Source organism: Macaca fascicularis, chromosome 12 (genome assembly GCF_037993035.2).
Source record: "Macaca fascicularis isolate 582-1 chromosome 12, T2T-MFA8v1.1".
Taxonomy (NCBI): Eukaryota; Metazoa; Chordata; class Mammalia; order Primates; family Cercopithecidae; genus Macaca; species Macaca fascicularis.
This window is the reverse complement of record NC_088386.1, coordinates 99001879-99025514: the sequence shown is the minus strand read 5'-3', so window position 1 is coordinate 99025514 and position 23636 is coordinate 99001879. Positions and strand designations below refer to the sequence as shown.

Here is a 23636-nt window from a genome sequence, read left to right as displayed (position 1 = left end):
CCAACCTGGTCAATATATCAAGACTCTGTTTCTAAAAAGAAAAATCAAAAAACCAAAACAGAACAAACAAAACAAACAACAAAGCTCCTTAAAGAAAAAACAATCATTTGTACATATTTTCTGTACTGTCCTTTTCTTGTTCTGTGGACTCACTCACTAACTTAATCACTCAGTCAATAAACATTTACTGGGTAAGGAACTGTGCTATGCCCTGGGGAGACAAAAACAATAAAACTACATAAGACATGGTATCCAAGGAAGGCCCTGCTGAATCAAATAACAGATAATTTTAAAAGTAGCCTGAGAAAGGTATGAAAAAAACTTACAGGAAAAAATATTTCTTAAATATGTTAGCTTTATCAGCCTTATTCATACCTGTATTTATGATTTGATGGGTGAGGTTTTTAATAAGAGAAGTATTAATAAGTGCTTCATTAAGAAGGAGTCCCAGTCCTGAGTAGCCAACTTCTCTGAGTCGAATATGTTGTTTACTACGCTCATAAACATTCGTGCATTTCAACATTTGTTCCATAATCTGGTCACAACAAGTAATATATTCTCAATATAGAAAACTAAGAATAATTTGTCATTTAAGTTAACATTAACAATGTTAACTTATTAACATTAAATATTAATGTTAGTATTTATTAGCATTAATATTTAATGTTAATAAGTATTGCTATTAACGTATAGCAATATTAACTTACAGAATAAAATAATGCTATTAACTTATAGAATAAAATATTGCTATACTTTGTTTTTGGAGCATCATTTTATTCCTTAAGAATAAAAATCCCAGCATTAACCCATTTATGCCGGAGGGTGCAATTTTTTGAATTGCAGACGTGTGAAAAATCAGACCTTCGTGATGACCTTGAGAAGTGGGATATAAATAACTCCCACATACTTAGTGTTCCAATAATGGAACACTAGGCATAAATGAATTTAATAGGGAGGAGCACTCCATATTACACCATAATGTAAAAATGGATTTAAGAACAAACTGGGCCAGGTACAGTGGCTCATGCCTGTAATCCCAGCACTTTGGGAGGCCTAGGCAGGTGGATCACCTGAGGTCAGGAGTTCGAGACCAGCCTGGCCAACATAGTGAAACCCCATCTCTACTAAAAATACAAAAATTAGCCAGGTGTGGTGATGCGTGCCTGTAATCCCAGCTACTTGGGAGACTGAGGCAGGAGAATTGCTTGTACCTGGAAGCTGGAGGTTGCAGTGAGCCAAGATTATACCACTGCACTCCAGCCTAGGCAACAGAGCGAGACTCCATCTCAAAAAAATAAGCAAATTTAAAAAAATAAACTGGACTGAAATGCATCTGTATTTGAATAATCGGTATGCTTAAGACTCTAGTTTAATTACATGGCAAATTAAAGAGAAATAATTTAAAATTTTGTTTCTTAATGAGAAAGGCTTAGATGGAAACAAACTATGTAGTTTGCAAGAATAAATGTGTGTCAATACACCTCTGGATCAATCTAATAATCCACTTAAGTAACAGTTATTAAAATTAAAATAATTTTCAAGGATAAGTAAACATTTGTGAAGCAACTCATCTATATATTTTGTAAGTTACTGATCTCTCTGGACTTAGTTTCTTCATCTGTAAAATGATAATAGTAATAATACCCACTTCATAAAGTTATTGCAAGATTAAGCAAGCCAATATATGAAAAGTACTTAGTGCCTGACATACAGTGGTTGCTACATAAAGTTTGCTATTATTATTAGCTGTTGAAATGTTCTGAATTGCCACATAGACCCACCAAGTCAAGAAGATGAGAGGTTTTATATTGAGGATGGTATGACAAAGTGAATATTCCACTGAGATGATTTTCAGATTATAATACAATTAGTTTTCTAACATGCAAACTACTGAAACATGAAAACTATATATAAAAATAAGTTGAATATCTTAGAGAAATAGATATAAAAATAATTTATAGTCACAGAATGGATATATTGCAAGAAAATTCATATACCCACAAATGCCCCAAAATACAAAGATGTTTAAGAAATGTTTGTACCTTAAAAATGATTTCTCTTAGTCTGTCAGAGTACTTCTGATTTAAGAGCAATGCATACAGTATGTCAGCATTTCCTGGTTCAAAGAGCAGTAAGAAAAGCTGACCTCTAGTTGGGCTGGTACGTAGGAGACTGAAGAGCACATCCAAAATTCCAAAGAGCTTTTAAAATTAAACAACACAAAACAAACCACCACATTCATATATACAAGCACAAATAAGGTCACAAGCCACAAAATAGTTATTTAATTAAATCCTATATACTTTAATGTTTTATCTTAACTTCACCATATGTGATAACGATGTCTTTTTTTTTTTTTTTTTTTTTTTTTTTAATTCTTTTGAGACAGAATCTCCCTCTGTCGCCCAGGCTGGAGTGCAGTGGCGTGATCACAGCTTACTGCAGCCTCGACTTCCCAGGCTCAGTGATTCTCCCACCTCAGCCTCCCAGGTAGCTGGTACTACAGGTGTGCACCACCATGCCTAGCTGATTTTCTGTATTTTTGGTAGAAATGGGGTTTTGTCATGTTGCCCAGGCTAGTCTCAAACTCCTGGGCTCAAGTGATCCACCCAGCTCACTGCACCTGGCCTCTGATATCTTTTGAACCAGACATGTTTTTGCCTTATTCAATTTCCTTTAGTATATCCTTTCACTATTCAAATTTACCTGTTGGAACCATATCTATCCTGCTTTATCCATATGAAAAGACATCTCCTCCATAAAGTCTTTCCTGGTCTTTGCAACATGTAACACCCTCTTAGGAAAACCTCATAGAACTTTATTGTATCTCTCTTATAGATATTATCATACTCTTCTTTGTTTATAGTTATTTGTAAACTTCTCTTATTGACCCCTGCCCCATTAGCTTAAAAGAATAATAATTCATCATTATATTACCTGTAATGTCTAATATTATTGTGTGTAAACAGTAAGTCCTCAACAAATAACTCTTTAACCGAAATAACCAAAAAAATATTGTTGGCAATGAATCATAGATATAGCTATCATGAAATAAGATGGGAATAATGGGAAGCTTTTGAAGTGGTCCAATCTTATAGGAAAATAGCCTGCATTAACTCATCTAATGCCGATAATGAAGTCATGTAACCACTGAGTACACAATAAATATTACATATACAGGGCAAAACAGCCTAGTCAACATAAATCTACTTAAATTTGTGGTATTGAGGAGGTTATACCAGAACAGCACAAAAATGGCACTAAAATATTTTTTACCATTTAGGTTCCAGTTTCAGGTTTATCAGTTGTGTGACTTTTTAAGTCACATAATCTCCCTGAATATAAATTTCCAAAAGCATACATGCAAAAAGTAATTCCTGGTCTGTATTATGTTATAGCAGTGGTTCTCAAATTTTACCATGTGCACGAGAATAATCTGGAGGGCTTGGTTCAGCAGTTGAATTAGCAGTATATCTGCATTTCTAACAAGTTCTCAGGTAAAGTTGGTTAGGGGCCAAACAATGAAAACCACTGACTTAAAAAGTAGTTCTGAGGATTAAACGGGATAATGTATGTAAAACTAGACACACATTTATAATTTACTCTTTACATAACATTTTATGAACCTAGGTTATGTTAGAAGTCTACCCACTAATGGCTGGGCATGGTGGCTCATGCCTGTAATCCCAGCATGTTGGGAGGCCGAGGAGGGCAGATCACGAGGTCAAGAGATCGAGACCATCCTGGCTAACATGGTGAAACCCCGTCTGTAGTAAAAATACAAAAATTAGCTGGATGTGGCGGTGCACGCCTGCAGTCCCAGCTACTTGGGAGGCTGAGGCAGGAGAATCGCTTGAACCCAGGAGGCGGAGGTTGCAGTGAGCCAAGATCGTGTCACTGCACTCCAGCCTGGTGACAGAGCAAGACTGTCTCAAAACAAAAACAAAAACAAAAACAAAAAAAGAAATAAATCTATCTGGTAACTTTGATGATAACTTTGATGATAGGTAAACATACATCATGTGGACTATGAAAACAGGCTTCAGAATTGCCAGACAAAGCAACCATTTCCATATTTTAAATTTTCTAGCTAACTGGAATATTAAATTACACTGTCATCTATTTTACGAAAAATTCAGTTAGTAGATAAAATTTACTTCTGGCCTGGCGTGGTGGCTCATGCCTGTAATCCCAGCACTTTGGGAGGCCTAGGTGGGTGGACCATTTGAGGTCAGGAGTTCAAGATCAGCCTGACCAATATGGTGAAACCCCGTCTTTACTGAGAAAAAAAAAGCAAAAAATTAGCTCGGTGTGGTGGTGCACACCTATAATGTCAGCTACTCAGGGGGCTGAGACAGGAGAATCACTTCTCCTTCTGGGAGATGGAGGTTGCAGTGAGTTGAGATCGTGCCACTGCACTCCAGCCTGACTGACAGAGCAAGACTCCATCTTAAAAAAAAAAAAAAAAAAAAAAACATAAAATGTACTTAAGTACCTAATATTGCATGTGACACTACACATAGTTTACCCTCAAAATATTTAACTAGACACATACATACGTTCAGAAGATGATGTAGCAACTCAAATGTTTAAGGAAAAGTAGATTTATCTTAGGCATAATACCTGTTCTTCTTCATTAGTAGCAGCTATGTACCCCATAATACTTTGTATCTCTTCATGAGATCCACCTTTGCACAGAAAATATTTAATTAGTCCATATAAAGAAGTCCTTATTGTTCGAATATCATCTAGAGATAGCTCATTATATTTACAACCATTCCTGAAAGAGAAAACAAGGAATAAAAATTGAAATTTTAATTTTTACATTTCCTTCTTTTTGAGATGGAGTGTCACTCTGTTGCCCAGACTGGAGTGCAGTGGCGTGATCTCGGCTCACTGTAACCTCCACCTTCTGGGTTCAAGCAATTCTCCTCCCTCAGCCTCCTGAGTAGCTGGCATTACAGGCATATGCCACCACACCTGGCTAATTTTTGTATTTTTAGTAGAGACGGGGTTTCAACACGTTGGCGAGGCTGGTCTCAAACTCTTGACCTTATGATCTGCCTGCCTCAGCCTCCCAAAGTGCTGGGATTATAGGTGTGAGCCACTGTGCCCAGCCTAATTTTTACATTTCTATATTTTCTATATAAAAGAATTCATAGTGTTAAAAAAATATTTCCATGTAATTCTGAGATTCATGGTAACTCTGGCTTGCTTTTCTTTTTAAGGAAAATCTTCTGAGTTAAGAGTTTCAGGGAATAAAACAGTTTATGTGAATACAACACCCACTGCATAGCAGACATAGTTTAAGTGCTTTACATTATTAACTAATTAATTTAATCCTCAAAACAACCAAAGGCAGTAACAGTTTTCTTACCTCCTATCAAAAATGAAGAAACTCAAGCACAGAGAAGTTGAGTAATTTGCCTACAGTTGCACAATTAATGAAAGCCAGATTCAAACCCTGTGTAGCGATCCACTATTCATTTTAACCTCCACTCTATCCTACCTCTCTCCAGTTAAAACATACTAGAATCGCTGGTAAAGAGAAAGTCTACAGTCTACACATTCCATCAAGTAGCAGAAAGAAAACAATATATCAAAGTGAGAAGGAACAAGGGCATCATACCCATAATAAATCCTAAGTGTATCTAGGAGAAACTGCACACCATACTTCTTTCGGAAAACTCTCCTGCTGTCTTTAATGATAGTTGAAAGATACTGTATGTGACCTAAAACACAAAGTTCAATGGTAAGTAATTCAGCTAAAACAAAGTCAATAGGTAGTTATAAATTTCTAAAACAACTATAAAGTTTTTATCTGAAAGCCTGCTCTTACCAATTCGAAAGGGAAAATCTCCACGGTTCCAAATACTAAAGTCAAAGAGTAAATACTGATACATTTGTTGCAGGAGCTGCATATTTTTCTCTAATGATACTTGTTCAATTAGTAACTGAACTGCCATCAATACATTAACATCCATCAAGGTGCTTGGCACCTGAAATCAAACAGAAGAGGGTTTCATATAGTTCAGTTTAAATAACTGTCATTAAGCTATAATTTTAAATCATTAATTCAGAACATCTACTAAGCATACAAATAGAAAAACCCACATTAGAAAAACAAAAACTTAAGTATTGGTTTTTCTGATATTACACCACAGTATATTCTCCTACTGTCATATTCCTAAAATAGTCTTATATTTCTCAATATCCCAAATACCAAAGCTATCAAACAAGTTTGTATACATCAAAGATCATACACTATTACATAAAATAAGTATTTCTTATATAAGATGATTCCATGCAAGTTTTTAAAAGCTGCCTGTGAAACAAATTATATCCATTAATAAAACCCAGGTTGTAATAATCCTTAAAAATATATTGATTGGGAAGAAAAAAATCCCAACATCAACTGCAAATCACAATCATTAGTTACATCAACACAACGTTAGACTGGCTCACCTTCTGAAGTAAAGTACCAAGAGTTGCAACTCCATGGGAGTGAATAAGATTGTCCTGATTGATAGGATGTCTCTGAATAAAATGTTTCACAATCAAGATAAATGTTGCAACTAGGTTTCTCTCTAGTCTTGACTCTGTGGAATCAGGAACATATTAATTATCATAATTACTCTAATCATTTTTATATCACATTTTCTATATGTTAATGCACACTGTTATACAAAGTAGAAATCTGGTTCAGCAGTCAGCTTCCAACGCTCTATTGTACAATAGAATCAGAAAAAGCAGCAACTGCAATATTGTATATTTATGTGCACATATTTTCTCTACCACAAATTTAACAATGTGGTCATATTTCCACTAAGAGTATAAGCTAAGGATATTGGAGATCAATCTGCAGTTTTCTGATGAAAGTATTATAAACTTTCTGAATGATATTAGTAAAAGTAGAAACAGCTGCTACAGCTACAAATGGTTAAGTTTCTTCCGAATGACAGTAAAACATTTTCATCTATTTCTCAATGACTATTTTGTGTTAATTTCATCTTAATACCTGAGGCCTTTGTGGAAGTCAATACGAGCCAATCTCCTTCAACAGGTGTTATTGATTCAGGAACGGTGCTTTCATTCTTTTCTTCAGGAATCTGTCCTTCACTAAAGTGGCTGATTTGTTCCAACAAAGGAAAGAGTACATTTAACCCGCCTATGCAGTTTATGATATCCTAAAGGGAAAATTATAATGTTTAAATCTTATAAAACAAGGACAATTTTGTCATTTAATATCTTCACATGTATGAAGTTATAATTTGCTAGATAAACTTTTAAGCAATGTGTAGGATAACACAAGCTGAAGAAAGTTTTGGGTAGGAAGATGCTTTACAGGGCACCTTCAAGGGTCACCACAATCAATACTCAAGAGAAATCAGGCCAGATCATTTTTACTCCATCTTTGTTTTCCAAAGTTTAGGGATTTTGAACATAGGCAAATAAAACAACCCCATAAGTGGACTTTATAATGTAACTCCAACAATGGAAAAACAACTGTCACTAGGCAATTAGGCATAATAAACAAGAGAAAATATAATGGAAAAAAAATGCACCTGGTGGTAGAAATATGACTGACTCCTCAACTTTTAGTTTACAAAAAGGTAGAGAGGGTATTTCAGCCGAAGTTTAAAGTTTGGATATTTTGGCTTAATAAAATATTTTCTATATCTTTTGATAAGTTACTAATATCACTGGCCTCAGTTCTTCATCTGTAAAATGGGGATAATAATAACACCTACTTCATAAAGTATTGCAAGGATTAAGTAAGCTAACATATAAAAGGTGCAGTGTCTGACATACAGTCGATACCATACGAGGTTTGCTCTTATTATTAATTATTAAAGTGTTCTGAATTGCCATTTGGATACAACTTAAGTCTTCAAACAACCTCTTCATATTCTTTGTTTTCTTAGAAATAAATTTTATTGTGTATATTTGAGTTTACAACATAATGTTGTAGGATACACATAGATAATAAAATGGTTACTATAGTGAAGCAGATTAACATTTCTATCATCTCACATAGTTGCTTTGTGACAAGAGCAGCTAAAATCTACTTATTTAACAAAACTCCCTAAAAAAATGTAATTTTATTAACTATAGTCCTCAGGTTTTACATTAGATCTCTGGACTTATTCATCCTACATATCTGCTACTTTGTTGAGTTTTTCTTGTTTGTTTTTGAGACAGGGTTTTGCTCTGTCACTCAGCTGGAGTGCACTGGACTGATCACAGTTCACTGCAGTCTCCACTTCCCAGGCTCAAGTGCTCCTTTCACCTCAGCCTTCCAAGTAGCTGAGACTACAGGAATGTACCACCACACCCAGCTAAGGTGTGTATTTTTTGTACAAAGTTTTACCATGTTGCCCAGGCTGGTCTCAAACTTTTGGGCTCAAGCAATTTGCCCACCATGGCCTCCCAAAGTACTAGGATTACAGGTGTGAGCCACTGTGCCTGGCCCCATATCTTCTACTTTGTTTTGACCGTTTGTCATACCAATTTTGAAGAGCTTTTTTTATAAGTAAGTAAATTAACTTTTTGGAAGGCAAATATTATTTTACCAGTTGTCATTTCATTTAACGTTTTTGATCTTTCATTTGGCTACAGTATAAAAATACATCTTTCTCTTTGAAATTCTGTTGCTTTTTGATTTCCACATCAGCCAAAAGTCTAACTAGTTAATAATACACATAGCCGTAACTCAGGCCACAAAAAAACTGCTTTGATTTTTAGGTACATATGGCACATATAAACAGATTTCTATATATAAAATACCACATGGAATGAGCTTTGTAAAATCAGTCTTACAAGTGAAGCAAAAGTTAATTTATGAATTGTCAATCACGTCATAAATCTTACCATGGTAACAGATTTTAAAAAAGTGCTCTGGCTGGGCATGGTGGCTCACACCTGTAATCCCAGCACTTTGAGAGGCTAAGGTGGGCGGATTAACTGAGGTCAGGAGTCCAAGACTAGCCTGTCCAACATGATGAGACCCTGTCTCTACTAAAAAACATAAAAATTAGCTGGGCGTGGTGGCAGGTGCCTGTAATTCCAGCTACTTGGGAGGCTGAGGCAGGAGAACCGCTTGAACCTGGGAGGCAGAGGTAGCAGTGAGCTGAGATCGCACCACCGCACTCTAGCCTGGGCGACAGAGCAAAACTCTGCCTCAAAAAAAAAAAAAAAAAAAAGAACAAGAACAAGTGTCCTTATACCAAAACTAAGGAGAAAAATGCTTTATATACCATGAATAACATGAAATTAACACTAATTGATAGATTTATTTCTACACAGGCAAAATTACCTTAATGATTTCTGTTTCACTGAAAATAATAAATGTATTTGGTTGGTGTTAACTGATTAGAAAAGTTTTTTTTCCTGATTTACCAGCAAGTCCTCTTATAATTATCTTTTATTTCCCTGATTTACCAGCAAGTCCTCTTATAATTATCTTTTATATTTCTTTTATTTTACTTAGGTTATAACTTCTATTTAAAATATCATTTAAGGAAACACTATATTTAAGAATTAAGCCTCTCTCACCGTAAACAACCTTTACTAATTTAATCACTCAGTCAACACCTACTTGTTGCATAACCCTGTACCAGGAACTGGTTAAAAAAAAAAAAAAAGAAAAAAGCAGTGACCCTTCCTTTAAAGTTCTTATGGACTACTAGAGCATTAACCAAGCAGTTACTATTTGCCATGGTAAGTGAAATAACAAAGTGCTAGGGATACCCGTAAGAGCAGTTTGGTCTTGGAAACTAAGTAGAGGCCTCTAGATGGAAGGAAAGTTCCAGCTGTGACACAAATATGAGGTCAACGAAAAAGGAAAATAAGATTTGAGAACTCATATAGACATGGCAAAAACATGCAAACTCCACACAGACAGTTGCCCCTGCCAGGAATTGATTTTTTTCTCACTGACTTTATAATGAACGACATTATTCAAAGACCTGCTGTAGCTTACAAAGGTAATTACATTTCAAACCAAGTCATTCAACTATGTCAGTCATTTAACTTTGCATTTGTTTATCCTTCAAATTGTATGTTTGCATAACATTTTAACTGACATCTATTATTCAGATCAATCAGGCGGTGCTTTAAAAACAAAATCTTTAATAAGAGTATCAGTAAACTCATATAATGTGTTGCCCAACATTTACTATTAATTTACCTTAATGTCCCAGTTCACTACTTTGTTTCCTGTTAATCTTCCATGTAAACAATTAGTAGATAAATCAAGACAAATTGAATTTTTGCAGGCCTAAGAATAAAAGAAAAATATGGCAAACCACCAATTAGAACAAAACATAAATTTAACCACATATAGAACATTTCACCATAATATAAAAAGGAATATAGGATAGTTAAAGATAAGATGCCCATCATATGAATTTTAGTATTGCTGTTCTCTCTTAAAAGAAAGAATTAGGGCCGGGCGTGGTGGCTCATGCCTGTAATCCCAGCACTTTGGGAGGCCGAGGCAGGGGGTATCACCTGAGGTCAGGAGTTCGAGATCAGCCTGGCTAACATGGTAAAACCCCGTCTCAACTAAAAATACAAAAACTAGCTGGTGTGGTGGTGGGCCCCTGTAATCCCAGCTACTTGGGAGGCTGAGGCAGGAGAACTGCTTGAACCCAGGACACAGAGGTTGCAGTGAGCTGACACGGTGCCACTGCACTCCAGCCTCAGTGACAGAGTGAGACTCCGTTTAAAAAAAAAAAAAAAAAAAGACTCAGGAATTAGATTCTAAAGCACCCACTTAAGAAAAGTAGGTCACTGCTGCTTGTCATCTGACAGATGAGCTATATATAACAAGAACTTTTTCGCCAGTCACGGTTCTTTTTTTGGGAGAGTCTCGCTCTTGTCACCCAAGCTGGAGTACAGGGGTGTGATCTTGGCTCAATGCAACCTCTGCCTCCCAGATTCAAGCAATTCTCCTGCCTCAGCCTCCCGAGTAGCTGAGATTACAGGAGTGTGCCACCATACCCGGCTTATTTTGTATGTTTAGTAGAGATGGGGTTTCACCATGTTGGCCAGGCTGGTCTTGAACTCCTGACCTCAGGTGATCCGCCACCTCAGCCTCCCAAAGTGCTGGGATTACAGGCATGAACCACTGAGCCCGGCCTCGCCAGTCACAGTTTTAAAATTTTCATCTTTTAAACAAATACATGAAAACAGATTTTTGGCTTTAAAAAAATTCAATGTTTTATTTCCATTAGCACTTCCCTAGGCACAATTTCAAGATACACATAAAATGTGTGATTAAAGGCCGGGCGCGGTGGCTCAAGCCTGTAATCCCAGCACTTTGGGAGGCCGAGACGGGCGGATCACGAGGTCAGGAGATCGAGACCATCCTGGCTAACACGGTGAAACCCCGTCTCTACTAAAAAATACAAAAAACTAGCCGGGCGCGGTGGCGGGCCCCTGTAGTCCCAACTACTCGGGAGGCTGTGGCAGGAGAATGGCGTGAACCCGGGAGGCGGAGCTTGCAGTGAGCTGAGATCCGGCCACTGCACTCCAGCCTGGGCGGCAGAGCGAGACTCCGTCTCAAAAAAAAAAAAAAAAAAAAAAAAAGTGTGATTAAAATGAGAGATAAATCACAGAACAAAAAAAAATCATGATATAAAAATACAACTACAGGAATAATATACTATTTTCCCTCATGATGCTGCCAGACAATTCTGGCTGTATTCAGAGTAAGAGCTTAGTCTGCAACTTTAGAAACAAAGTTATTTGTTAACCTCCATTTGTAAAGGCATGTTAACTTCATATTCAATCCAAATTTTCAGGTAATGAAGCATCCTTGAATCTAATCTAATCCCTATTCCAAAAGAAAGTAAACCTACAAATTTTAGCGCACATGATGTAGCTACTGATTTCCTCTTTAAACAAATGAGAAAAATTGGTTTAATAAAACAAATACTTAACGTAAACATTATCCGTCTCAGAGACACACGTCTTTCTCCAGTTATTACTTTAGTCTGTAACTAAAAACTGTGTATCTATGACCTGTTTTAACACAATAATCTCCTAATGGTATGACTGCCTCTAGAATCCTACCCCTCCAATCCAACTTTCACGCTGCAGCTTAAGACCATTTCTAAAACGTGAACCTGATAATATTACTCTTCTGCTTAAAATTCTATCCATTGCCGATTATTTACTCTGACATAGGAGGTTCGCTATAATGTGACCTTGCTCTCTAGTCTCATATACTCTTGCTCAGTGCCGTATACCCAAATACATGTAGAACCCAGTTTTACAGTCTATGCCTTTTTAAGTGATATTTACCATGCATCCCTCCTCAACCTTGTCTTCTAAAACACAAATGAAACCATCTTCTTTATGATTTTCTAGCTTCCTGGAAAAACAAACCACTCCTCATTTGCACCCTCACTATTATTTTGTACATTATTCCAACAAAGAAATATTGTATATTAGCTAAGGATATAAATTAAACAGGCTGGGTTCTAACTCTAGGATTCACTAGAATTATGAGTCTAAGCAAGTTACTTACTGTGCTTCAGAAAGCTAAAGCTTAGAAAAGATAACAGATCATACCATATACCTCTCAGGGCTTTTGTGAAGATTAAGTGAAACAATACACATGAAGCACTTAGCAAAGTGCTTAACATATTGTTAACACCCCATAAATGGTAGCTAAAAAGGAAAACAAATGCTCATAAAGTTATGTTGAACTTATTTTAAAAAAAATATTTATTTTACTTTAGATTGTAAACTTCTTACAGACACTTTATCTTTGTATCCTAAGGGTATAGCATAATTCTTGACACTAAGAAGACACTCAATAAGTTTTAAGCAAATGGGTGACTAAACACCTCCGATAAATGAGTACAAAAAATAAAAAACTTGACTATTTTTAAATCCTCTGGAGCAGCTTTTCCCAAACTAGTATTTGTTAATAACTAAGTTAAAATAACAAAACATGTTCTATGCTGAAATAGCTGGTGAAACAGTAGGACAAAACAAAAGTAAACTGGTTTCTTTATAGCGGAATTTTAAAAATGTATCATTAACCTCCAAGAGGGATATAAAGAATGCAACAGGGCTGGGTGCGGTGGCTCACACCTGTAATCCTAGCACTTTGGGAGTCCAAGGCAGGCGGATCACCTGAGGTCAGGAGTTCGAGACTAGCCTGGCCAACATGGTGAAACCTCGTCTCTACTAAAAATACAAAAAATTAGCCAGGTGTGGTGGTGCCTGTAATCCCAGCTATTCGAGAGGCTGAGGCCGGTGAATTGCTTAAACCTGGGAGGCAGAGGTTGCAGTGAGCCAAGATTGCGCCACTGCACTCTAGCCTGGGTGAGAGAGTGAGACTCCATCTTAATTTATTTTTTTTTTTTTTTTGAGACGGAGTCTCACGCTGTTGCCCAGGCTGGAGTGCAGTGGCGCGATCTCGGCTCACTGCAAGCTCCGCCTCCCGGGTTCCCGCCATTCTCCTGCCTCAGCCTCCTGAGTAGCTGGGACTACAGGCGCCCGCCACCGCGCCCGGCTAATTTTTTGTATTTTTAGTAGAGACGGGGTTTCACTGTGGTCTCGATCTCCTGACCTTGTGATCCGCCCGCCTCGGCCTCCCAAAGTGCTGGGATTACAGGCTTGAGCCACCGCGCCCGGCCGAGACTCCATCTTAAAAAAAAAAAAAAAAAAAAAAAAAAGTTGGCCGTCACACATCCAGAACTTGCCACTAAATATATTGTTTGGATTATATGCAATTATTTCTTAGCTATCTATGCTACATAGTGGAGAATGCAAATAGGTGTAAGATACAATTCTTGCCAAGAAATAACATAAGATATAGTAAACAAACATGTATCTTCGGGAAAAGAAGTTATACAAAGCAAACAAAAATAAAAGACTCGAGATATTATAACCAATGCAACGCATAAACTTTGACTGGATCCAGGATTCATTTCTAAAAGGCTATAAAAATATTTTTGGAGGCCGGGCGCGGTGGCTCAAGCCTGTAATCCCAGCACTTTGGAAGGCCGAGACGGGCGGATCACGAGGTCAGGAGTTCGAGACCATTCTGGCTAACACGGTGAAACCCCGTCTCTACTAAAAAATACAAAAAACTAGCCGGGCGAGGTGGTGGGCGCCTGTAGTCCCAGCTACTCGGGAGGCTGAGGCAGGAGAATGGCGTAAAAACCCGGGAGGCAGAGCTTGCAGTGAGCTGAGATCCGGCCACTGCACTCCACCCTGGGCGACACAGCGAGACTCCGTCTCAAAAAAAAAATATATATATATATTTTTGGAAAAATTTGAATACAGAGTATATATTAGATGAATTATGGGCCATTTTCTTAGGTAGGTAGATGAATATGTAGAAATATACAGGGATGAAATGTCTTGATAGCTATGTCAATTTGTTTTCACAAATGATTTGAGACAAAGTCAGCAAGTACAGTAAAACGTTAGTAATTGGTTAATTTAGGTGAAGAGTATATAGGATATCACTTTACCATTCTTTTGACTCCTCTCTAGGTTTGAAATGTATCACAGCAAAAAGAAGGGAGAAAATAAAACTAATAAGCAAACTTTATTAGGTCAGATACAAAAAATAAATATTTAAAAGTATGGCCAGACATGGTGGCTCATTCCTTTAATCCCAACACTTTGGGAGGCTGGGGTAGAAGAACTGCTTGAGCCCAGGAGTTCAAGACTAGCCTGGGCAACAGAGTAACACCCTGTCTCTATAAAAAATACAAAAAAAAAAAAAAAAAGGCTCAGCATGGTGGCACATGCCTGTAGTCCTAGCTACTCAGGAGGCTGAGGGCGCAAGGACTGCTTAAGCTCAGGAGTTCAAGACCACAGTGAGCCATGATCCCACCACTTTTTTGGAGAACTTGTCTCCAAACAAACAATGTTGGGTGGTGGGGTAGAAAAAAGTCCTTTTCCCTTTTACTTATCTAATAAAAGCAACCGAGGTCAGTAAGGACTGAGGGAAAAAAGACAAAAGAATTGTGAGAGATAAAAGAACCGGGAGGAAGAAAAGAGGTAGTAAAAACATTAATTGTTTCCATTATGCTAAATGTTACATGGACTCAGAAAATGTTTTGGTTTTGTGAGATTATACATTTTTGTGTATCTTTTTCTAGTTTAGCCAGCTGGTGTATGATAATAATTTATTACTTTCTTTTTTTTTTTTTTTTTTGAGATAGAGTCTCAGTCTGTTACCCAGGATGGAGAGTAGTGGTGTGATCTCAGCTGACTGCAATTTCCAACTCCCGGGTTCAATCAATTCTCAGGCCTAACCCTCCCAAGTAGCTGGGACTATAGGCGCCTGCCACCACACCTGGCTATTTTTTGTATTTTTAGTAGAGATGGGGTTTCACTATGTTGGCCAGGTTGGTCTTGAACTCCTGACCTCAGGTGATCCACCCACCTCAGCCTCCTAAAGTGCCAGGATTACAGGCATGAGCCACTGTGCTGGGTCCTTTTTTTTTTTTTTTTTTTTTTTTTTTTTTGAGACAGGGTCTTGCTCTGTTGCTTAGGCTGGAGTGTAATGGTGCAATCAATCACAGGTCACCGCAGCCTTGAATTCCTGGGCTCAAGGGATCTTCCCACATTTGCCTCCCAAGTAGCTGGGACTATAGGCGCATGCCACTAAGCATGGCTTTTTTTTTTTTTTTTTTTTTTTTGCATTTTTCATACATTTTGTAGAGACTGGGGTCTCGCTATGTTGCTCAGGCTTGTCTGGAACTCCTGGCCTCAAACAATCCACCTGGGCATCCCAAAGCGCTGCGATTACAAGTGTGAGCCACTGTGCCTTCTGGCCTTTTTCTCCTTTCGAAGTGAACATTTTTCTTCTTCTCTGTTTTTTTTTTTTTTTTAATTTTTGGCTATATCACATTTAAAAAACTGAGCACAATTCTGTTTCATCGCTCCTTCTAGTAAACTATGAGAATACAAATACAAACAATTTCACTTACTAAAGTCAATTCATCGGTACAAATTCCAACTATAACGATTGCCATTAGTACCACAGGTATGACATAATGATAATATTTGGACCCTCGTGGAGGAGGTATACCTTATTTTTTACTGCTTCTCACCTTCCTTTGAAAATTCATGATTATTTTGATGGCAATTCAAACCCCTCCTTTTAATTACCCAATGAAATGACAAAAGGAATAGAAAAGGAATTGCAGTTCACAACATAGTTATAACTAAATGGACAGTTCACAAATTTACTCTGACCTTTGCTGTGTAGTAAAGAAGGATGTTACCAGGCAGGTCGGCCATGTCAGACTCTTGACACTTCCAAGGGCTTAAACAATTTGGACCTGAAAATTATTTACACACATATATACACCATTGAATATATATGGTCTCCTTGGTTCTGTTATCAGAATAAAATTTAAAATTAAGCTGCTTCGAGCTAGTCAAACAATATAGCTGAAACCCATTAAGCTAAAATTTACTGTTTTTATATTCCAGTTTATCCAAAACCTATAAAAATTGGGGAATAAATCAATTTCCATTACAGAAAAATTGTTTTATATAATATTAAAAAACTATTATCAGCCAGGTACAGTGGCTTATGCCTGTAGTCCCAGCACTTTGGGAGGCTGAGGCAGGTGGATCACTTGAGCTCAGGAGTTTGAGACCAGCCTGGGCAACATGGCGAGACACCATCTCTACAAAAAAGTATAAAAAATGAGCCAGAGGTGGTGGCATGTGCCTGTAGTCTCAGCTACTCAGGAGGTGAGAGTATCACTCAAGCCTGGGAGTCAGAGGTTGCAGTGATCTGGGATTGTGCCACTGCACTCTGGCCTCAGCAACAGAGTGAGATATTGTCTTGGAAACAAAAACAAAAATTATGATCTGGCCATACATGGTGGCACACGCCTGTAATTCCAGCACTTTGGGAGGCTGAGGCAGGTGGATCATCTGAGGTCAGGAGTTTGAGATCAGCCTGGCCAATATGGTAAAACCCCACATCTACTAAAAATACTAAAAAATTAGCTGGGCATGGTGGCAGGCGCCCGTAATCCCAGCCACTCAGGAGGCTGAGGTGCAGAATCGCCTGAACCCAGAAGGCGGAGGCTGCAGTGAGCCGAGGTCGTGTCATTGCACTCCAGCCCGGGCAACAAGAGAAAAACTCTGTCTTAAAAAAAAAAACAAAGAAAGAAAGAAAGAAATTATAAACAACCTAACTAAATAACATGTCTTGAATCCAAGGAAATACACAACCATTAAAAATGATCATTTAGGCTTGGCACAGTGGCTCATGCCTGTAATCTAAGCACTTTAGGAGGCCAAGGTGGGAGGATCACTTGAGGCCAGGAGTTCAAGACCAGCCTAGCAAACATGGCGAAACCTTGTCTCTACTAAAAATACAAAAATTAGCTGGGTGTGGTTGGCACACGCCTGTAATCCTAGCTACTTGGGAGGCCGAAGCACAAGAAACACTTGAACCCAGGAGACAGAGGTTACAGTGAGCCGAGATCAGCCACTGCACTCCAGCCTGGGCGACAGAGCAAGGCTCTGTCTCAAAAAAACAAAAAAACAAACAAACAAAAAGAAAAGAAAAAAAAAGATAAGGTTCTAATATAAAGTCTGAAAGTGCGGGCAATCCCATTCATCTCAAAATTCCCATGCAATCTAAAAAAGATATTTAGACAAATAACAAGCTATTTGGCAGAGTTACATAACTCTTAAAAGCTTAACTCCTGAATATCCTGCTAGAATATACATATAATTTTGAAAGCAGTTAGGATCCAATAATAACTATTAGTACATATATTTAAAATCATAGCCAAAATCCCAGCACTTTGGAAGGCCGAGACGGGCGGACCACGAGGTCAAGAGATCGAGACCATCCTGGCTAACACGGTGAAACCCCGTCTCTATTAAAAAAATACAAAAAACTAGCCGGGCGAGGTGGCGGGCACCTGTAGTCCCAGCTACTCGGGAGGCTGAGGCAGGAGAATGGCGTGACCCTGGGAGGCGGAGCTTGCAGTGAGCTGAGATCCGGCCACTGCACTCCAGCCTGGGCGACAGAGCGAGACTCCATCTCAAAAAAAAAAAAAAAAAATCACAGCCAAAAGAAAAAAAGCCAAAACAAAATGAAAAACAGTTTGCAAACTTATTCAAGGTCCCCTAATTCTACTGCCTTCTGAATTCTTCAGGTATATTAATATATCAGTTGAAAAAATGACAAGTTTTAGAATAAGGCTCATAATTTTGGAAGCAGTTATATAATTTCTTCTGGAGATACGGTTATACTTTGTTTCATCGATTCATTAAAATCTGTCAAAAGTACTGGCAGTGTTATGGACTGAATTATGTCCCCCTAAAATTCCTGTTTAAAGCCAAAATCCCCAATGTGACTATATTTGGAAATAGGGCCTTTAAAGTGGTAACTGGAATTAAATGAAGTCATCAGGATGGGCCTTAATCTGACAGAGACCCTTATAATAAGAAACATAAGAGATCTCTTTCTCTGTCCATATGCATACAGAGAAAAGACCATGTGAGAACACAGCAAGAAGGTGACCACCTATAAGCCAGGAACAGAAGCCTCACTTCTATAGAAGTAAGAGCCTGATCCTGACGTCACCTCAGTCTTGAACTTCAAGCTTCCAGAACTGTGAGAAAATAAATTTCTGTTGTTAAAGCCACCCAGTCTGTGGTATTTTGCTATGACAGCCCTAGCAGACAAATACAGGCAGTATTATGGATGATATTTGAAATACTTCCCAAAGGTTTGCTTTATTTATGCCTACAAAACAAAAAGTATGGTATGTGGAGGGGCTTTTTCTTCCCCTTTAGCTTCAGTTAAAACAAATAACTCTTCACATGAAATATATTCTTTAGCATACATTTAGACAACAGAAAAAACTCTAAATTTGCATAAGCATTATGACTGTACATGCTTACCTGCTAAATATAATGCCTTCACCTGAGGAGGTTGTAGTGCTTCATAGAAGATGATAACAGATCCTAGCTGACCCTCCAGAGATGTGGGACACCCCCATTCACTGTCTTGGGTTCCAGCTGATATCAATTTGGTAATCAATTTTGATTTTTCAATTGTTCCTCCCCAGGAGGCTGATGACAGAATTCCACCAAATGATGTCCGATGAGGGGTAATGGGAGAAGAGAAAGGTGGATCTGGGATTTGGGATGGCGGAGGAGTGGTGGTTCTTTGCCCAGCTGAACCAATGCAACAGGAAGTAAAGGGCTAAAAACAAACCAAAAAATTACACAATTTTAATTAAAATATATTCTCATATTGAACATAAAATTACACAATAAAATAGTGCATAAAATTACACAAATAAATAAAATGAAAATAAAAGTGGAAGCAATTTTATTTTTACCAAATCATGATGTGTACATGCATGTGTATACTTAGGAAATTATTAGCAAAATTACCTTAGCCTATAGAATTTGGATGCATTACTTTTATGACTGATTTTATATTCTTTGGTAATTTTTGAATTTTTAAAGTGTATATGATTAAGAATTTTTTTAACTTTACTGTTTTTGAAAATAGAGAAAACTATTTTTTCTCTTTAAAATGTATAAATATTAATCACAAACTATCCTAAAATGGTCCCTGAGATGAAAACCAAGAAATTACTTGAATCATAGGACTTGAGAAATAATCTACTCTATTCCACTATCTTCAGAAAAGGCCCTCTAGTGTTCTTTGAGAACCACTTCAATACATAAACTCTATTTTATACCTAACTAAAATGTGAAGGTTTTAATCTTCTTCATTATTGTTTCAATTTTAATCAAGTTAGAAGAGTACCTCGTAATATTCTCTTAAGTATTTCACATACTTAAGAGAGCTTTTATTAAACGACAGATTGATCTGCTCTATTCATTTCTTTGGCTTTCCTGTTATAAGTCTTTCTTTCTAAGCCTTTGTTTCTTCCTTAAATGTTTTCCTTTTTTCACATTGTTTGACTTCATCTAATAATGACAGGCTGACAGAACTGAATATTAATATGTGGAGTCTTATCACATAGAAAACACTTTAAAATCTGGGGCCACATATTTACAGCAAACAAAACCTTCTACATTAACTAAAACATTTCAAGAATTCTCAATCAATGGAGCCTGTAAAGAGTAGGTTGGATATACTTACTTCATTCATGGCAGGAAATCTGAGAGGGGCAGAAACCTTCTGTTGTCCATTGTCATAGATATAGATGAAGCTCTGACCAAAGGGCCTTTTTCCAGGCATGTGGACAATAGTTATGTTGTGCTGATAAAGTGAAACACACATTTAAAAGGATAAAATTACATTATATCTTTGGAATGACAAATGCTTTCAGAATTTTGCTCTATAATTTGTACAAATAGAACATTAAGATTAAACTTAGTTAAATGTTAATTAAATTGATGTTCTCAAAGTAACAATTTTTTCCATAGTAGTACAAAAGCACCTACGTGTATTCTATAAAATATACACAATTGTCACAGTACCTTTTCTGCATTTCCAAAGCTTCAGTATTCCTTAGAATCATTTTTTAAAATGAGAAGCATTTTATATTTTAGAAAACAATACAAATGCATTGTTTAAAACAACCTATCGGCTGGGCGCAGTGGCTCACACCTGTAATTCCAGCACTTTGGGAGGCGGGTGGATCACCCGAGGTCAAGAGTTCGAGACCAGCCTGGCCAACATGGTGAAACCCCCACCTGTACTGAAAAATACAAAAATTAGCCAGGTGTGGTGGCAGGTGCCTGTAATCCCAGCTACTCAGGAGGCTAAGATAGGAGAATTGCTTGAACCCAGGAGGCAGAGGTTGCAGTGGGCTGAGATGGTGCCACTGGACTCCAGCCTTGGTGACAGAGTGAGACTCTGTTCCAAAAGAAAAAAACAAAACAAAACAAAACAAAACCACAAAACAACCTATCATCTCATTTTATTTTGTCATTTTTTTAAAAAACCTTTTTTACAAATTGGGTCACGCTCTATAGCTGAGGCTTGAGTGCAGTGGTGAAATCATAGCTCATTACAGCCTTGAACTTCCCAGTATCTTCCTGAGTAGCTAGAATTATATGTGCCACCTCACCCAACTAATTTTTAAATTTTTTGTAGAGAGAGTCTCACCCCAGGCTGGTCTTGAACTCCTGGCTTCAAGCAATCCTCCTACCTTGGCCTCTCAAAGTGCTAGGTTTACAGGTATGAGTTACAGCACCCAGCCCATCTCATTTTAATATGAAATTCAAAATTAAATTTACTTATAGAGGTAGGCGGATCACAAGGTCAAGAGATCAAGAACATCCTGGCCAACATGCTGAAATCCTATCTCTACTAAAAATACAAAAATTAGCTGGGTGTGGTGGTGTGTGCCTGTAGTCCCAGCTACTTGGGAGGCTGAGACAAGAGAATTGCTTGAACCCAGGAGGCAGAGGTTGTAGTGAGTTGAGATCACGCCACTATACTCCAGTCTGGCAACAGAGCAAGACTCCAACTCAATTACTTATAGAAAACCTTAAGACATCCTAACATTCTAAATACATATTTACTAATTTATTTATTTTTTATTTTTTTGAGACAGGGTCTCACTCTGTTGCCCAGGCTGGAGTACAGTGGTACCATCTCAGTTAACTGGAGTCTTGACTTCCTGGGCTCAAGCGATTCTCCCAACTCAGCCTCCCAAGTGGCTGGGACCACAGGCACAAATCACCATACCCAGGTAATTTTTGTATTTTTCGGTAGATACTGGGTTTCACCATGTTGCAGTGATGGTCTCAAACTCTTGAGCTCAAGTTATCTGCCTGTCTTGGCCTCCTACAGTGCTGTGATTATGTACAGGTATGCCACTGCCCAGCCTCATTTAAATTTTTTTAACAAAAAAAATGACTGCTGTTGAATTTATGACAATAGTGGGAAATACCATTAACCATACAAGAAGTTAAATGTGATGCCCTAAAGCCTTACCCAGAGGGAATCACAGAAACTGTGGTCAGGAAGCATAACCGTTGCATATTCTCTTTTTGTGCACACTGCCACGACCAACATACCTGAATGGGTAATAAAGGCTTCAAAACCCATGCCACTTCCTGTAAAAAAACTAACAAAAATATGTATTATCAGAACTTTTGAAGTTGGTTGCTCAGTTTCCTCATCACTAAAGTACATAAAACCATAAAGCTATCATGAATATCTTTACCAACAATTCTGTAGCTTAAATTCTATTGCCACACACTAGTCCAACCTTGTTTCAAAGACCCTTTTAAAATCCATTTTGGTCGTAAGAGTTTAGTAAATAAAAGGCAGCCTTCTAAAGTGGAATTCCACTAGTAAAAGTAAAAAAGTAAAACTACTAATTTTCAAATCTCTAAAATTCTTCCAAATAAGAATCAGTAAGCATAAATAAAGGTCTTTAAAATCACACAGCATAGGCCAGGAGTGGTGTCTCAGGCCTGTAATCCCAGTACTTTGGCAGGCCAAGGCGGGCAGATCACCTGAGGTCAGGAGTTCGAGACCGGCCTGGCCAATGTGGTGAAACATCGCCTCTACTAAAAATACAAAAATTAGCTGGGTGTGGTGGTGGGCACTTGTAGTCCCAGCTACTCAGGAGGCTGAGGCAGAAGAATCGCTTGAACCCAGGAGCTGGAGGTTGCAGTGAGCTGAGATCATGCCACTGCACTCCAGCCTGGGTGACAAGAGTGAAACTCTATCTTAAAAAAAAAAAAAAAAAACACGGCCGGGTGCGGTGGCTCAAGCCTGTAATCCCAGGACTTTGGGAGGCCGAGATGGGCGGATCACGAGGTCAGAAGATCGAGAACATCCTGGCTAACACGGTGAAACCCCGGCTCTACTAAAAATACAAAAAACTAGCCGGGCGTGGTGGTGGGCGCCTGTAGTCCCAGCCACTTGGGAGGCTGAAGCAGGAGAATGGCATGAATCCGGGAGACAGAACTTGCAGTGAGCTGAGATCCGGCCACCGCACTCCAGCCTGGGTGACAGAGCGAGACTCCGTCGCAAAAAAAAAAAAAAAAAAAAAAAAAACAAGGCATATTAAAAAGTAGTAGCTATTAAATTCTGGATGTACATACACATAGGTTTTCTGTTCCTTCATGTAAATATATAGCATATTTATATGTAATATATACTTATAGTATATTCAATGGAATAGAAATCATTACTCATTTTTTTTTCTTTTTTTTGAGGAAAATCTTCCTCTATCGCCTAGGCTGGAGTGCAGTGGTACGATCTCAGCTCACTGCAATCTCTGCTTTCTGGATTCAAGTGATTCTTGTGCCTCAGTCTCCCAAGTAGCTGGGATTACAGGCATGCACCACCACACCCAGCTAATTTCTATATTTTTAGTACAGACGGTGTTTCTCCATACTGACCACGCTGGTCTTGAATTCCTGACCTCAAGTGATTCGCCCACCTCAACTGCTTAAAGTGCTAGGGTTACAGGTGTGAGCCACCACACCTGGCCATTATTCATTTTCATGGATTTTTTCTGTGTGTGACATCTTGCTTTGTCACCCAGGTTGAAGTGCAGTGGTGCAATCACAGCTCACTGTAGCCTCAACTTCCTCAGCTGAAGTGATCCTCAAGTAGCTGGGACTACAGGTGTGTGCCACCACACCTGGCTAATTTTTATATTTTTTGT

General features: G+C 38.1%; 1 protein-coding gene across 15 annotated transcripts in view; it reads right to left on the bottom strand.

Moving 5' to 3' along the window:
* Positions 1 to 23636, bottom strand: part of NBEAL1 (neurobeachin like 1) — a 206947-nt gene that overhangs the window by 82258 nt on the left and 101053 nt on the right. For all 15 annotated transcript variants that reach the window (XR_006691117.2, XR_012421391.1, XM_065525900.2 and 12 more), the window contains 12 exons: positions 21947 to 22079; positions 20141 to 20260; positions 18922 to 19225; positions 16237 to 16322; positions 10190 to 10279; positions 7019 to 7187; positions 6466 to 6599; positions 5840 to 5999; positions 5630 to 5732; positions 4624 to 4780; positions 2043 to 2201; positions 376 to 535 (listed from right to left, as the gene is read on the bottom strand). Coding sequence is in view for 13 of the 15 variants with exons in the window: in XM_065525900.2 (XP_065381972.1) it covers positions 376 to 535; positions 2043 to 2201; positions 4624 to 4780; positions 5630 to 5732; positions 5840 to 5999; positions 6466 to 6599; positions 7019 to 7187; positions 10190 to 10279; positions 16237 to 16322; positions 18922 to 19225; positions 20141 to 20260; positions 21947 to 22079 (1775 nt within the window). In the remaining 2 variants the exon portion in view is untranslated. The remainder of the gene's footprint in view (positions 1 to 375; positions 536 to 2042; positions 2202 to 4623; positions 4781 to 5629; positions 5733 to 5839; positions 6000 to 6465; positions 6600 to 7018; positions 7188 to 10189; positions 10280 to 16236; positions 16323 to 18921; positions 19226 to 20140; positions 20261 to 21946; positions 22080 to 23636) is intronic.